The following is a 16,054-nucleotide window of genomic DNA, read 5'->3' as shown; positions in this document are numbered from 1 at the left end:
AGAGGAGTTCCTGTGCACCCAGTATGGCTAATTAAAAAAATCCTCACAGAACCCAGGCACAGCTTCAGAACAAATTAATATCTTCTGCCATGACTCAATCGCTCGCCATCTGAGGGAGTGGAAATCATTTTTGTTGTGTCAGCATCCATTCTAAGTCGTCTTCTCCTCCTCCCCCCGTCACCCCCCCCCCCCCCCGCCCCGCCCCGCCCCGCCCCGCCCCGCCCACTTTTCAGACTAATGATCTGCTGACCAAGCTGGAACTGTGGCAATTTACTTCTGATCACACAAATGATATGAAAGATTAAACATATTGAGCATGAGCAAAACGTATTAACCTTCATTTCCAGCTGCACATATATATATTTAAAACCACTGTAATACCACCAGACAACGTGCACTCGGCTGAAACTTTAATCTTGTCAAGCAGACATACAATTATTTAGTGAATGCTGGTTAGACCAGATAAAAGTGTGGCCCACAAATATGTGTATTCCAAAATAATTCAAACAAAACTCAAAGAAAAATGGGCCGTGACTGAGATCCCTGCCATGGCTAATTGGAGTCCATCAGAAAGCTACAGTACCACACATGTCTGGACCAAGTCCAGGATAGAAGAGATAACTCGCCCCCTGGAAAATAAGCCAATTGTTACTTCCAGCAGCTTCCTTGACATAACTGGTCCCTCAAGCCCTGTTTGCAGAGGCTTTGCAAGTACTGTAAAACAAATGCTGGGATCATCCAAGGCTATGAGCTCCCTGCCAAAGTATACATATAAATACCTACTGTATGTTCTTGGTGCCAAAGAGAAATCAACTTAAACTAATGGTCTGGCCAAACAACATTGAAGGAACAAAGAAATTACACAAACATTTGACCCAAGAAATGCCCTTGTAACTAGCTATGAACTGTAAGATAAAGTACCATTCATCTTAACTGTCTTTGACAAGTGTAAGGAGGTTCTCTCCTTTTTACCAATTAGCTATTTTTGGCAACAACATTTCTGCAGCTTAAATGAAGCTCTGGACTAGAAGTCCAGCCTGTCTAAATAACAATTGCACATGTTTGTCACCCAAGAGGTACTGCACAGTCATAGAAACACAGAGGCTACTTTTTTTAGTGCCTTAAAAAGAACAAGACGACAAAAACGTCAGTGATAAATGCTTTTTCGTTTTCTAAAGCAATTTGTAGTGTTATGATAAAATTGTAAACGGAACATACTGCACTGTTCTTAATCTTAATAGTAAAATTAGATAGCAGACTCCAACACAAAAAGAAAAACACCTGAATACTGTAGAACAAGATTCCACAGATAAATAAAAATGTAATGCCTAGCACTGTACATGAGCTATGAAGCTTGTCTTCCAGTTTATGGCAATAATAAAACTGAAGCAATGAATACCACATTTATTAGGGAACATAAAACCATAGCTCAACACAGCCAGAACAAGGCCGGTTCCTGTGCCAGCTGCTTCACCAGTTTCTCTGTCAGAAACACCTGCGTTCAAGCAGTGCTTACAGGATTACTGTCAGGCAAAGTCCCTTGCACAGGCAAGCAGGCCATGTTGTGGCTTCTTGGTTGGCACTGGCTTTTACTTACCTTGTAGATCAGAAATCTGTACCGCCGCATTTTCAGAATCCACAGTTATTTTAGCAAGTAAGAACAAAAAATATTGAATTTGAGCCCGGGCACCACATCTCCCTTTGGAGGAAGCCACTGACAGCTGTTGACACATTCAGAGTCTAATGCAGACTAACAAGCCATTTTAACCTCACCTCAAAAACACTATAACACACAATAAATCTTAAATCCCTAGAGCAATGGGCAATTGCCAGTTGGTTATTCTTTTCAGTTGTGCTCTTATTGTATTACTTGTATTGTAACACTTGAAATGTATTTGCTTACGATTGTAAGTCGCCCTGGATAAGGGCGTCTGCTAAGAAATAAATAATAATAGTAGTTTCAGTTTCACCGCTCTCAAGCTGTGTGGCATATAAGCAAGTCACTAGGAGTACAGGGTTCTGAGAAAAATCCAAATTCACCAGGCCTGCTGTACTTCACTTGCTTAAAATGGATTCAGGGTGGGTATCCAATGGCTCTTTTCACCTTTTCGAACAGTTTGTAGAACTTGATTTTCAATTGGAAAGGAATGGCTCTGAGGTACAGCACCTCTTAAGCATTTGGGTCTGGACTGTACCAGACCCAATCCTGCAGCTACTTTACAAGCAGAACCATGAGGGAGTTTGGGAAGGGAAAGGTAATGATATTTACTAAAAAGCTCTCCAGACCTCTATGGTCATTATTTTAAGGAAAGGTTAATGCTTTTTTATTATGTTTTTTTGGCTCCACATTGGCCCACACCAAGGTGGTATTTTTGTGTGTAAATTTTTAACCACTTGACCTTTTCCCCCCACAGTACCAGTGAAAGAGAGTCTATAGTTCATGTTTTCATAATATCTTGCCCACCCTTTTCACTGTTACTGTTACATCCATCAAAGAAGACAAACAGGAGCTAAACTTTGTGAGGAGAAACACAAAGGTAAAGGTTACTTCTAAAGCTGTCTCATAAAAGGCGCAGGCCAGATATCATCACGGCAGCCAATTTTGAGTGATGAGCTTGTAAGGAAACCTGTGATAAGGGTGTAGGGGGAAGGTTAAATGAGCAGGTGGAGGGTTCAGTTTCTGAGTCTTCCTTAAATAAAACAGCCTGCCTCCCAGGGGAGCATGTTAAAAACCCTCACAGATGTCAAACTGACTCAAGATAGCTTAAATCAGCTACACGATTCATACTGAAAAACAACCCAGGCATGCTAAAACTCAAGTACTGGCATGACTGGACCGTACCAAAGAGCTTGGCTGCTTTCCTTTTTAATTCACATTTTTTGTATTAACAGTATTAAAAAAATGCCTTTGTTTATAAAACAAAAGTAGTATTTTGTTTTTGTGGTTAGAGCTTCTCTGTCCCTGATATTTAACAGAAAGCTGAAACATTTCTGCAGGTTTTTAACACATCAAAATATGAAATATCCAACCGATATACAGTTTTCCAGTAGGCTTCTCTTCAACCGATGAGGGTTAAACTCATTGTTCTTGCCAGAATTCCACCCCCAACCCTTCCCCCAGGCTTTATGGCCTGCTGAAAAGCAGTTGTTTTTGGTTCTCACCAAGTTTACCTTACAAAAAAACTGTTGTGACAACAGAAATGATTCGCTCTGTGCAAGTCCTGTGTTCTTGACATACTGCAGGCTACTTGTTTTCTTATTAAGTATATAAATCTTAGAACACTCTCCATTACAAAACACAAGCCGAGGCTGGAGCACTTCTAAACGACCGAAGCTTTGTCTTTGTAGCCATGGCCCTTTTGATTCTGTCGTTACCAGAAAGCCATAAGGGTAGTAAAAGACAGATGGTAAGAAGCTATATAGCCTGGAAAGGTAAATCAGACAATCCACTCATATTAAAATCACACTGAGGTTCAGGGTTCAGACTAACAACAATATACATGCCTGTGAAGAACGGACAAGCGTATACATTCTAAAAAGACTTTGGTACAGTGTCATTCTTGAAGGTGCTTCAAAATACTAAAGATAAGAGTAAACACCACCATTACAGGCTCAAGTCAATTAAAAACTGAAAAGGCACGTCTGTGGTTCAGACATTAACAGGATCCAGGCCCACACAACAAGATCATAATAAAAGATGGCAAGTCAGAAAGCCCCTTTGTCTGCAAGGGAGGAACAGTCGGAAGTCTGAAGCATCTGAAGATTTTGCAAAGAGGGAAAGAGAACAGTTTCAACATCCGCCTTCCTTAATACTAACCCTCATCTACTACACCAAGGAAAAAACAAAGAGGCTAAGTACAATACTTCAAACCTATACGCCATTAAAGGCCCGTCGTAACAAGGACCACCCAGCACCTAAAGCTTAGGGAATTCAAAACATCCAGGGCAAAAGACAAAACCAATATGAGGTCTTTTTACTTTCTATATGTCAAGAACAGTACACACTGAACTCTGGTATGGGGATAGCAGACTAAAGCTTAGACAATGTACATTGACACTGGGTAATATCAATCAGAGGTAGATTTCCATATCATTTATGGGAGACCTCCCACATTCCTATAAAATCACATACTAAATTGTGATGGACTTTAGCATGGCAGATTGATGGCCTCTCAGTGTTGTAACTTGCTCTTGACAGGCAATTAGGCAATACCCAGAAGCCAAAAATGGTGGGAGGCGTCTTCACAAGCAGAATGCCACGTATGGACAGTAAAAGACTATCCTCTGGCAAATGTTTTTTTTTTTAGTTCTTTTCTTTTTTTAAATGGTATTTTCTTCTGAACTAAGGTAAATAAAAACACCTAAAGTACAAGCATTCTCTAATCAAATGTGTGCCTTCCTTTTATCCAACCATCTCCCGAAGCAAAGTTTAAACAGTCTGAGAGTTTCCTTCAGCGGTTCAGGGATGCCTGTCCCAAGTTTTAGATAAATCAACGTTTGCACTGGAGTAAAATAAACTCTTAAAAGACCCAGCAATCAATGTGGAGGGATGGGGGGATACAGTAAGCTAGAGCACTGTGCCTGAAAGATGTAGAATCTTGCACAGTCATTCTAGGGGCCTGGTTATTGAACAGAGAGGGGTAATTGTATAGCAATTTACATTTAGAAATGTGAAATTCTATAGTTTCTCAATCAATAGTCTATGAGATGCAGCAAGTAGAAGTGCTGATAATAATTCAAAGTTGAGTTACTATAACCAACCAATAGTGTAATATCCTTTTGAAAATGTATAATAATTGTTACTTATATTAGAATATTATGGATGAAAATTAGTCAATTAATGGGTTTCAAATGCAGTTATAAAGCGATTGCTACACCATTCATCATTAAATAAAAAGACACTTGCTTGTTGCTAATATCTAATAAGAAATTCCATATTTTGTGTTTGGTGTCCCAATATTTTGTGAGCTACAGCTAGCAGCTCCTGCATGGGCTAGTGAGGCTGGTTTGAGCACACTGCAAAGGTTACAACACATTTTAAAGAATTGTGGGCTGAAGTATGCCCTCCTTATCTTGAGTATTGAAGTTACTAAATATTCATTATTTAAGTCCTTGGACCCTGACCCTTTAAACAACAGAGGGTCCCACGGATACACAGAACACTTTGGAGGTCTTTGATTTGCAGTCACAGTGGAAACAAAAGGGTCAATCTGAATTCTCAGCACACTGCCCTGGGTAAATACTACACAAGGGCCAATTAAGGAAACATTAGCTCTTGGTTTAACAACTTTTCTGTCTTGTTTTTTTTTTATTGTTTAAAGAGCAAACAGGTGGTGCTTTAAGAGCACGACATGCTTATCTTGGGAATTACCTCCTCAGTTCAACACTGTAAAATCCAACCAGACTGCAACATCTCACCAGAATGAAAAGGTCAGGTCCTTCTGAGCACTTACTTTCTTAGGGATAAAATACTGGAAATTGCTGAATTACTATGAAGATTGCATGTTACCTAAGTTTTCTCAGTTATTCAGTTATTAAAATGCATGTGAATTATGGCAGCCTGACTATCACTATCGCTACAGCCCCACATTCACAAGGGCAGTGTAAAGTATTTAGCACCAACAGGTACTTTCATATTACCCACTTCATACAAGAAGCGCACCCACATTTATCAATTATATTATATCCCTTAACCCGGGATAGGTGCAAGGTGCTGTAAGTGGTAGTAAAGCACAAAAAAAAAAAAAAATCATGTCTCGAGGCTGATGATTTATATATTGATTTTAATAACTGTTTAAAAAAAGCATGGCCACAAGCCAATACAACAGGTTTGATCCTGACACACAGGTGAACACCAGTGTCTGACTAATAATATACAACAGGTGTGATCCTGACACACAGGTGAATGCCAGTGTGACTAATTATATACCTTTAGCCAACAAGACTGGGTTTAAGCAGTGGAATCTGGCACCTGTACTGGTAAAATGAGTAAGCAGAACAAGGGAATAAGATATCATTAATGCGCTTATCTTATTACAGCAAACATTTCAAACAGAACGTCACTTTTCCCAGTGAACGTCTGATTAAATCTTTCAACGCCAAGTGATCTTATATAGAAAAACAGAGTGCCACAGGATAACTAATTATATAATGAGAGTGTCTTCGTAACTGGAAAATAAATCAAAGTGGGCATAGGCATACACAGATCAGTTTACTGCTGTTTTGAGTGGAGCTATCTTTTCTAGACCTGCATACAAGTCTACAGTGTTGAAAGAATAACAGTATATCCTCTCTGTGACTGTCACGCCATCAGCTCTGCACCTTAATCCTCCAGCCTTGTGGTTAATTTTTTCTCTTGCTTTAGTCTCAAACCTCTCCTATTAAGGCTGGGTCTGCAGAGTGCAGCCAAACTCATTTTCCTGCTCAGTAAGCATGATGAAAGAGCGAGGGGTTGGGAGAGAGAGAGGAGCTCTGACAAGACGGCTACAGTTCCTGTCCTGACAGCGAGGTATCACAGGCCCTGTACAGTGAGAGCTTTGTAGGCCCCTCCTTTGCAGGGCCGCTCCACATACCAACACCATGATACCCCAGCGATGCTTCTAGAATGCTCTTGAAAGGCAGAACAAAGCCCATACTATCTGTAGGTAGCATGTTGTTTTACTGTATGCGGGTGCTTTAGAGGTCAGGGTCATGTATCAGTTAACAACCCCCCCCCGTCACACTAAATAGCAGGCTTTTCAAATAGCGATGCCATCAACAATCCACACAGAGTTCCCAGTCCATACACATGCACTGCAATGGCAAACCGTGAGAACTGGCAGGGTGTACGGATCGCAATCAGAAATGTGTGCGTTAACGGAACCAGAGGAAACAGCAATGAAACGCAGAACAAGGGTTGCTGCTTTAATGTTGTACGCAGCTCAAATGAAAGTACAGTAAGGAGAGGTTCAATCACAATTCAGGAAGTCTTGTCCATTAAGAAATACAACTGAGAAAAGGGAAGTGCATATCCCCACTGGCACCGAGCTTGGAGATGTTATCACTTCTGTAAACGATCCACTTGTTGAATGGAGGACCTGATTCTGGCACACTGAACCACAACTGCACACACTACCACTGATGCTATAGTGATACGCTGAGCTACTGGTCTGGTTGACTCTGGTATGATTTAGAAATGAATGACAAAAACTTCATTGGGTTAAAAGGAAGACAATGAGGCAGATACTTAAGGGAGAGTGTTCCAAGTCTCTTTAAAAACATAATTATGGATTCATCTCAATACTCAAAAAAAGTTGGTCAGGTAGATGTAGGAGGCTTTGCAGGGTCTATATATTTTATTGTTGCTGTTTAGCTCTGGGTGTCGAAAAACAGCTGCAGTGGATGGGGTTAATTAAATGGACAAACACCACAACCTGTTCTCCATCACAGAGCAATGCTTGCATTGCAGCACGTATGCACTCCACAATCTACCTCAATTTGGAAATACACATTGCTTCATCTTATGGCAATTCTCCAGGGGACAGTATGGAAAGGAGCCATGTTATGACTACTTATTTGGCGTTGCTAGCTAACACTTGCTACTCTCTCATTCTGTCTGGCTCAAAGCACTCACTCGAGCTTCAAACAAATGTTCAGTTGAGGTCTCCCATGCAAGAGATTATTCAGTAGGATAAGAAAATCCGGGTCTCTGCCTTCAGGGTGTTGGATTTGACCTATACATTACAGCAGACATTATGTTCAGTATATCCACCGATACGGTACCATGACAAAAGCAGCAGACATATAACCTGCCTGAAGTCAATGGAAATGTTCAAAAGGTATTTGGAACTTCCCTGCCACATCACTCAGCAGAACTCAGGCAGGCAGAGGTTACTCCACTAACAGCAGATTCTCTTTGGAAATCCATTTTTAGGGTTTGCATTCTTTCAGATACTCACAAGGTTTGGCTCCAGGGAAAGGGCGACTCCGATAAATGGAATTAATCAGGGAATCTTTACCGGCCAACCTAAAATGCACTCGCCAAATAAAACCTTTTAATGACGTCAACCAAGTAACGTTCACTATTGCACCAGAGCCTAAAACATAGCATCACATCCACCTGTCCTGGCTGGACTGATTATAATATATATTTATTTTTCATTGGTATCAGGATTGATGTGTGATTACATAAGTTTATTTGGACATTACTTTGTTAAAACATAACATAACAATGTCTCTTTCATTTTCTTTAAAATAATTTTTACGCTTCAATCACAGACAACACATAAGGAAATCCTAGGGTTTAACCCCTACTGTATTTAAACACGACGCTTATAATCTGTGGAATGAGACAATGTATTTTAACAGTAAGCAAAGAACTAATAAATGCCCTAAAGAGATTCCAATTTTCCAACATCTTTGTGTAGTAGAACCTAAAAATAAACATTGAAGCATGAAGGAAATCCAGAGAGAGAGAGAGAGAGAGAGAGAGAGAGGAGAGAGAGAGAGAGGAGAGAGAGAATCGTTATGGCCTAATATCTTTTAATCTTTTTTTGATTCAGCCCCAGAACACGCATACAACAATACTGAAGAATCCCTTGCCATAACACTGACAGAGGCCCAGTGTGGTGTGAGTTCAATACCTTTCTTAATGTAGATTACTGTGTCTCACATACTGAATGAAAATCAGTGGTCTATTCCCACAGAAACATTGGTGTGCAAACAGTGTTAACCTCTTCCTTACAGCCCTGTGGTTAAGAGTGCAAGCACAGACAAGCGACTAACCACAGCAAAGGGGTAGTTTAAAAAAGTCATGTACAGCACCACAGCAGTGGCCACAGTAACAGTTCATACAGGTTGTTTGAAAGATAAAAATAGCATACAGTGTGCGGAATGTTTGAGGCAATCATTATCTTCAAGCAGTTTACCACACAATACAAAGGTAAACAAAAGACAGAAACTGGACCAGGAAGTGAATGCTGAGCAACTGGGCGTGGCGATCAACTGTTAGTGTTGTTGTTCTGGGAGGGCCCTGTAGGGCACTGTGAAGTCTTCTGAAAAGCAGTCAATATAACATTGTAGCACTATTTTAAAATGAGCCCTCCATTGTTTTTTAACAGAAAAAAATAGACAATAATGTAATACAACTAGTAAGAAACAAAGTAGTAGTAAGTAGTATTTATTTGGAGATGTTTATTGATAAATAGTGTTCAAATATGTTATTGCTTTCAGAAAAGCAAGAGCAAACATAGCACTTGCTTCAGAATGCTCATTAAGTTTAAATGTGCGTTCGCCCATTGATTCTGAATGAGCTCATACTTAATTTACAAGGCTACCCGAGGAATGATATGTCAAACATGACCGCTTCTCATGTGCTCTGGTATTTCCAAACACAGCGGATGACAGAAGCTTAAATAAAACTATAAAAACTGCTAAAACTTTAATCCACGTCATATTTCCCTCCTCGATTGCAAGCATTAAGTTAAAATTACAGGCCTGTGTTACAGATTTACAGAGCAACTGATGGGAGTCTAGTTACATTCTCTGCCATCTGAAACATGCTCAGAGCAGAGCAGAATTTATTTGACAGAGGAATTTTCAGGGGGGTGGGGGGGGGGTGGGGGGGGTGGAATGGGGGGGGGGTTGGTATGCAGAAACACCCAGAATTCTCAAAATAACTTCTGTCAGTTTGAAAAGTTAGTAAAAAAAAAAATACATACATTATATATATATATATATATATATATATATATTATATATATATATATATTATATATATATATATATATATATAGAGAGAGAGAGAGAGAGAGAGAGAGAGAGAGAGAGAGAGAGAGAGAGAGAGAGAGAGAGAGAGAGAGAGAGAGAGAGAGAGAGAGAGAGAGAGAGAGAGAGAGAGAGAGAGAGAGAGAGAGAGAGAGAGAGATGTGATTTCAAAAGTTGTAGAAATATTTATAAAATGGCATTGAACAACTTTAGAGATCTTGAATGTGTAAACTTTACAGCACCATTGTTTTTGTCACAGTTTCTTCAGCCTTAAGACCTGTATTCATACTATTGAAGTAGCTTATTCCTACAGTATGTCATATTTTGGTGTTTTAATGTTGGTTCCATCTGTGGAATGCATGGAATATTGTACAGTGTTTGCCAGCTACTTATCATGTGTGTGGCAATATCACAATTGCAGAAACGCTCAAAGGCAAGTTTGGTTTTTATCATTGTACTGTAAACTTGCTAGTTTGTGTGAAAAATATCAAAAAAGAAAAAAAAAAAGCCAGGCAAAGGAGGATTAGCAGATCCCTTCAGGTACAGATAGAGATCAGACTAGCATTCCAATGCTGCTCACAGGTCAAGCAAGCAGCAACCACCTCCTCTGCAGCTACCCGGATTCCAATTCGAGAAGAAAGATTTCTTCCTTAAAACGAAACAAAACTACCCTCCTGCAGTATAGGCTGCATTTCCAGGCAGGAATCTCTGCAGAGTCCTGTTGCTGCAGGGCCCGATCATGCTGTGTGCTCCAGGGTTGCCAGATATTGTTTTTTAACAAGCCAGTTTATTGACCGATAGCTGCAAGTCACAGCTCTTTAATTACAGTGATGGGGGTTGAGGGGGTTACAAATAAAGAAGTACTGATTAACAAAATACAGTCTGAAATGGTAGCGTAATGAGCCTGAGAAAGCAAATCTACCATGAAATATCTTTCATAAGAAGTGTTGGTTTCATTGTATGCAAACTGATATACGATTTCCTCTTGAAAGTAAAAAATACATTTAGGATCCATCCTACACTCTGCACTCATTCAAACTCAAATTATTATTATTTTTTTTTTTAAATAGGGTGAATGTTAGGTCCCACACAAAGCTGAGAGAATTTGTTAACAGGAAGCACTATTTCATCTCTAGTCTCTTAGCAAAAGACAGGTACTTCTTTTAAGTAAACACTAAAAGGAAAAATTCAATCATTTTACAACCAGCTGCCCGTTCATTATTGCTGTAAGAACACTGCAATTAAAGAAACACAAGCTGGTAAAATAGCACTTTATTTCTTTAACAATTGCTGTGCAACAAAGTAGGGATGAAAATAAGCCTCCTATTGCATACAGTAGCAGTTTCACCTATTCCAGCTTTTACGATGAGCTTGATTAGCCACTGTGTATACGTAACAAGCTCAGGTATGTCTTATTAAACCTATAGTAAAACCTGGAATGGATCAAACCGCAATGCAGCGAGAGTCGTATTTCCTTCTCTGCACAGCACTGAAGTTTCCCTCTGCAGAAAAGACACCACTACCCAAGCTTACAAAAAAATCCAATTTGCTTAGTGTCAGCCGGATTGCCTCACCTGTCCCAGGTCCAGGGTGACATTGACCTCGTTGTACTCCAGGCTCCGGGAGAGCGGCGGGCTCTGCCACCAGCGCTCAGTCCCGTCGATAGCATTGGTGATGGGGTGGGCTCTATCACTGTCCCCAGCTCTGCAAGTGTCGCAGTACTGACCCTACAGACCAGAAGGAAAAGAAATTAGTGGAGGGTACTAGTAAAACATTAGAGAAGTCAGCGTCATCGGGAAAAGAAGGTGAAGGTGACTTCTCGTTCCAAATGCCCATGCCTACTTCCATCACAAAGATGCAGAATAATGCTGTATGTGCTACATTCACAGCGTTTCATCAAATTTGTACTAAAGATCTAAGGAGCACTTACTACTAAAACTGAAGCAACTTTGAAATGTTTGTCTACTTGTTTAGCTTATACTGTAAATGTTTGTCTATTTTGCTTAGCCGATTACTCGAAAGTAAAACAATCCGCATCCACATCTAAACAAGCTGGCTGTGCAGGTGTGAGCCTCTCAACAGGATCTTCCTCAGCCTTGCTTAAACACAGAGGTATAACGACCACTATCATCAGACCTTTATTGGACTGAACTGTAAAGAAGCTACCAAAGAAAGGATTAACGGGGGACTGTAATCCCTTTCGAGCTCAGAACTTCACACACTTTGGAATTCATTACTGCTATTTTAAACTGCCCAAACTGAATGTTTCCTCTCTGTCCTCCCTCATTGCATTTGTTAATGGCTTGTGTTAAACTGAGGAGCGGCTCAGGTCAGGATCCTGGCCTTTTGTACCTCCTGCCTTCTTTCATTTGTTGGCTGGCTGGCTGCTTGTGAAAGGTTCTCTAATAAAGGAAGATTCTCAGGTTCACTTCTTTAACTTTTACAAGAATCCCTTTAAAGCGCACTGTTCAAACAAAGGCTCTAGAAATTCAAGGCACAGTGCAAATGGTAGGTTTTCAGCCTAACAGTCTTTAAAGACAGGTAAGTCTTTATAAGGAAAAAGCACACAAACTAGTAAATCAGACAGATCACCTTTATAGTTTAGACATCTAAACATTTTATTTCCTATATGCAATTGGCATAAATCAACAACAATATTTTTGCACTTTTATACAATGTGACAGAGCAAGTGAAACATGGTGCAGGAGGTCTATTGAAGGACATCACAGCCTGGAGTAAACAGATGTGAAAAATAGGTGCACACGTACCTGTGCTTCTCGCTTTGTAAGTTAACAGTAAAGCTTTGGAATATTTTTTCTGTTAAATTGAGTTTTAATGCAGTTTCATTATGAGTATCAACAAGGACTGTTTGGAATTTTCTAACTTGATTAATGTCACTGTTTATAATAACAAAAAATTCCTGTATGGGCCAGAAAATTAGATTACCAAGTGGCAGGCAAAACAGTTTTCTATTATGCTTACTACAATCATATGATAAAAGAAACATTTAAAGGATGGAATGATATTATTTAAATTAACAAATTCCAAACAGTTTTTACAGACAACCCAAGTTTGGCATAGCCAGTGTAACAACCAGAACTCAAGTCACTGCAGAACATTTCAGAGTTTAGAATGCAATGTTATAATCAGGCCTTTATTTTGGAATCGGTTATTCTCAGGGTCTCCTTGTCAGGCTGTGACATTTTAACTACTGAATATAATTTCATAATCATCTCAGATTAGCAGGATTGTGAGAAATGTCACTTACTGTATGGCTGAACAAATCTAAATTAGTGCCACAGCGTCACGAAAAAAAATAAAAAGCAGATGTGAACCCATGGACCAGCGGTTTATGACGTTAAACAAGCTCTGGTCTGGGTGACAGTGTCTTTTTCAATGGAATTTAAAAAGCATTTTACCACCAGCGAGTGACAATGACGGGCACTGTCGTTTCAAATAAACCTTAAAAGTTCCCCTTATGAAACATGTACAAAAAGTCTGTGCTATTTCTGTGTATTACACAAGTTACGGTATGGAGTTACTGCATGTATGCTGCTGTTCTAAGTTTTCTCTTAAGTATTTTTTATTTCCTGCTGTCTGTGCTTATGGTAATTATCAGATCTAATCCTAGACTTATAGGGGCATGTTTTAAGAATGGCATAAACTGTGTTGGAAGTTGTCGACATGCACTCTCTTTGATGTAGAGATCCATTCACCTCAAGCAACTACATATAAAGAAGACCCGCTACCACGCCCGCTCATTATACACGATCCTTTCTTATCTGTACTTTGAAAGAATTAGACATTCTTCAAGGGAACCCTTTGTAGAAAGGAGAATTGTGTAAATCCTTACTGAAAACACACCTTAAAAGCTGGGCTTCTCATTGTGAACCTAATCTGAGATACATACATTATATTTTGTTAGGGCGCATTGATTTAGTTAATGGGCGTATATTGGTATGAGGAATTCTTCTAAACTGTGACATCACATGAAAAACGAATCAAACTTCCATCTGAGATCAAACAGGGAGCAGACTGTCCATAAATAATGAATGCATTGTTTGTTAGGCTACATTAATGAACTAAATAATCGACCTACTTCGTTTTAACTTATAGAATAGTTTTGGACAGAGTAGCATTTCACTGCACTGTATTGCGGTAAAAGAATGCAGATAGGCTTTTTGAACTGGACTCGTCAAAGAAGAAATGATGAGCGTAGCATTTAAGGCGACATAAAACTGCCCGAGAACACAAGAAAGACTTCACTATACTGTGAAGCTGCCTCCCTATGTTGCTATACAATGTACAGTAATGTGAAGCCGAGGAAAACACAATGGTAAAAAAAACAAAAACAAAAAAATGAACAAAAGTTCCTTTTGTTTGACCACTGGGAAGGTATGCCTCCCCAGAGAGCTGCGGAGTTAATTTGACAGGTTATTTCGGACTGAAATCCCTTTTGAAGCTTTTATGTTAAAAAAAGGAAAACGTGTTTCTATGGATAAATAAACCAGCATTGAATAAATCAGTTTCAACTAGACAAAAAATATAAAGAATATACTATTTGATCAACTAGACATTACCGCCAATAATAATAATAATAATAATAATAATAATAATAATAATAATAATAAATCTAGCGCAGTACAATATGGTGTTTGTTTTATATCTGGTACATAACAGACCACATAAACAAAATATTATTAAAGCGCTTTCTTTAATATAATAACAACAGTCAACAAACTCCGAAATGCACCTGGATAGTCTGGCTCGGGTCCCCCGATACTGGCCCTCCAACAAGTTTGCAGTAAAGATCCTGGATAGCTTTTCCGTTTCCATCCTCCCCACAGGTTGCGGTCGCAGTGATTTTAGTGCCTTCTGCTAAATTGAAGTAAGGTGGATGCAAACTAAATCCATTCACTCCGTTTGTGGGAAGTGTCTGTCCAGAGACTACCGATAAAGTAGATAAAATTACTAAAAAGCAAGCCGTACAAGCCACGGTCCCGTTTAATTCCACTGTTCTTTTCGCCATCTTCATCTGGGAAAAAAATAAAAGAAAATATACTAATCCCGAAGAAAATAAATGTACAGCCCGTAGTTTAGTTCATAGCTGCAGTGCCGTACAGTCTCTTCAGTCAAATAAATCACTGGCACCGCTGCACCTCGCGCGTCTAAGTGAAAAGAGAGAGCTTTGGGAACTCGAAATTCTCAGCGTTCAACTCACCAGGGAAACCTAATCAACTGATGATGCATCAATTTCGTTTACCCCCACTCGCTCCCTCCCTCCTCGTTTTTCTCATACAATAGGAGTTTGCTGTTGGGCTTTAGATCTTACTCAGCAAACATAAAGGGTCAGGGAGTTTTATTATTAATTCTTAGATTGTGTTGTATAATTAGAGGGGCTTTTATTTTTGGACCGGGAGTGGGGTGAACGGAATTAACCAATTTGCTTAAAAAAAAAAAGTTATAAAGTGCATTCCCTTTGTAACTTTCTGGAAGGTCAAGGAGGGTAAGATTGGGGCAGTATAGCATGGTTAAAGTGTAGCAAAGTGTGGTAATAAGGCTGAAGCATGAAGCACAGGCAAGCATGATAAATCAAAGAGAAGTACAGTAAAGACCACAGATAACTATGCAAAAGCACAGTAAATGCATAGGATTAATGCATAGCATTTAAGAAAGTGCAAATTTACAGTGAAAATACATGGCTTTACAATTGGAGTAGGCAGAATTGGTCAGCTTTATCTTTATGCCAAAGTACAATTTTTTGAACAGATTCTTTTGTGAAAGGAAAATGTAACCTATCTTTAAACTAGGGACAAATAATGAAAGCACACGTTTGAGAGCTTAAATTAACTTTTGTACACTTCACCAAAAAAAATATGAAAATTGTAGACCTTGATTTGTTGTCCATGATTATCAGGACTCCATTGTTTAAGCAGAAGCTACCTTTGGCAAATGATGATTTGATTCATGGGGTCTCTCCAACAGTAAAAGGACTTTGTATGGGTGGATGCTGCATTACCTTCCTTCCTGGGCTTGCTCCTAAAAATACAGATCAAATCTCATCCATGCACGAGGGAGCAAATAACAGTCATACTGAAGCTGGCCAACGTCCAGAATTAACAGGATGTGCCTTTTTTTTTAAAAAGTGACCAGTCATCTCAGAATAGCCATTCTTTTTTTACTGTGCTTGCAAAACCATACAAGCTTACAATACCATACTACAGAACTATAATGCAGCCACTCGGAGCTCCATCATGCTTGTAGTGTATCTTTCATCACAGAGCATGTGTTTGTGGTTGAGAGGGGGGTC

The 16,054-nt window shown here is 39.4% G+C and overlaps 1 protein-coding gene across 1 annotated transcript in view; it reads right to left on the bottom strand.

Moving 5' to 3' along the window:
* Nucleotides 1–15,019, bottom strand: part of LOC117420258 (laminin subunit alpha-5-like) — a 61,137-nt gene extending 46,118 nt beyond the window's left edge. The window contains 2 exon segments of the mRNA XM_058991010.1: nucleotides 11,319–11,471; nucleotides 14,498–15,019. Coding sequence (XP_058846993.1) covers nucleotides 11,319–11,471; nucleotides 14,498–14,779 — 435 coding nt within the window. The 5' untranslated portion in view covers nucleotides 14,780–15,019.
* Nucleotides 15,020–16,054: the final 1,035 nt, after the last annotated feature.

This window comes from Acipenser ruthenus, chromosome 18 (assembly GCF_902713425.1).
Source record: "Acipenser ruthenus chromosome 18, fAciRut3.2 maternal haplotype, whole genome shotgun sequence".
NCBI lineage: Eukaryota > Metazoa > Chordata > Actinopteri > Acipenseriformes > Acipenseridae > Acipenser > Acipenser ruthenus.
The sequence above is the reverse complement of the archived record's forward strand: the minus strand, read 5'-3'. Positions and strand labels throughout refer to the sequence as shown.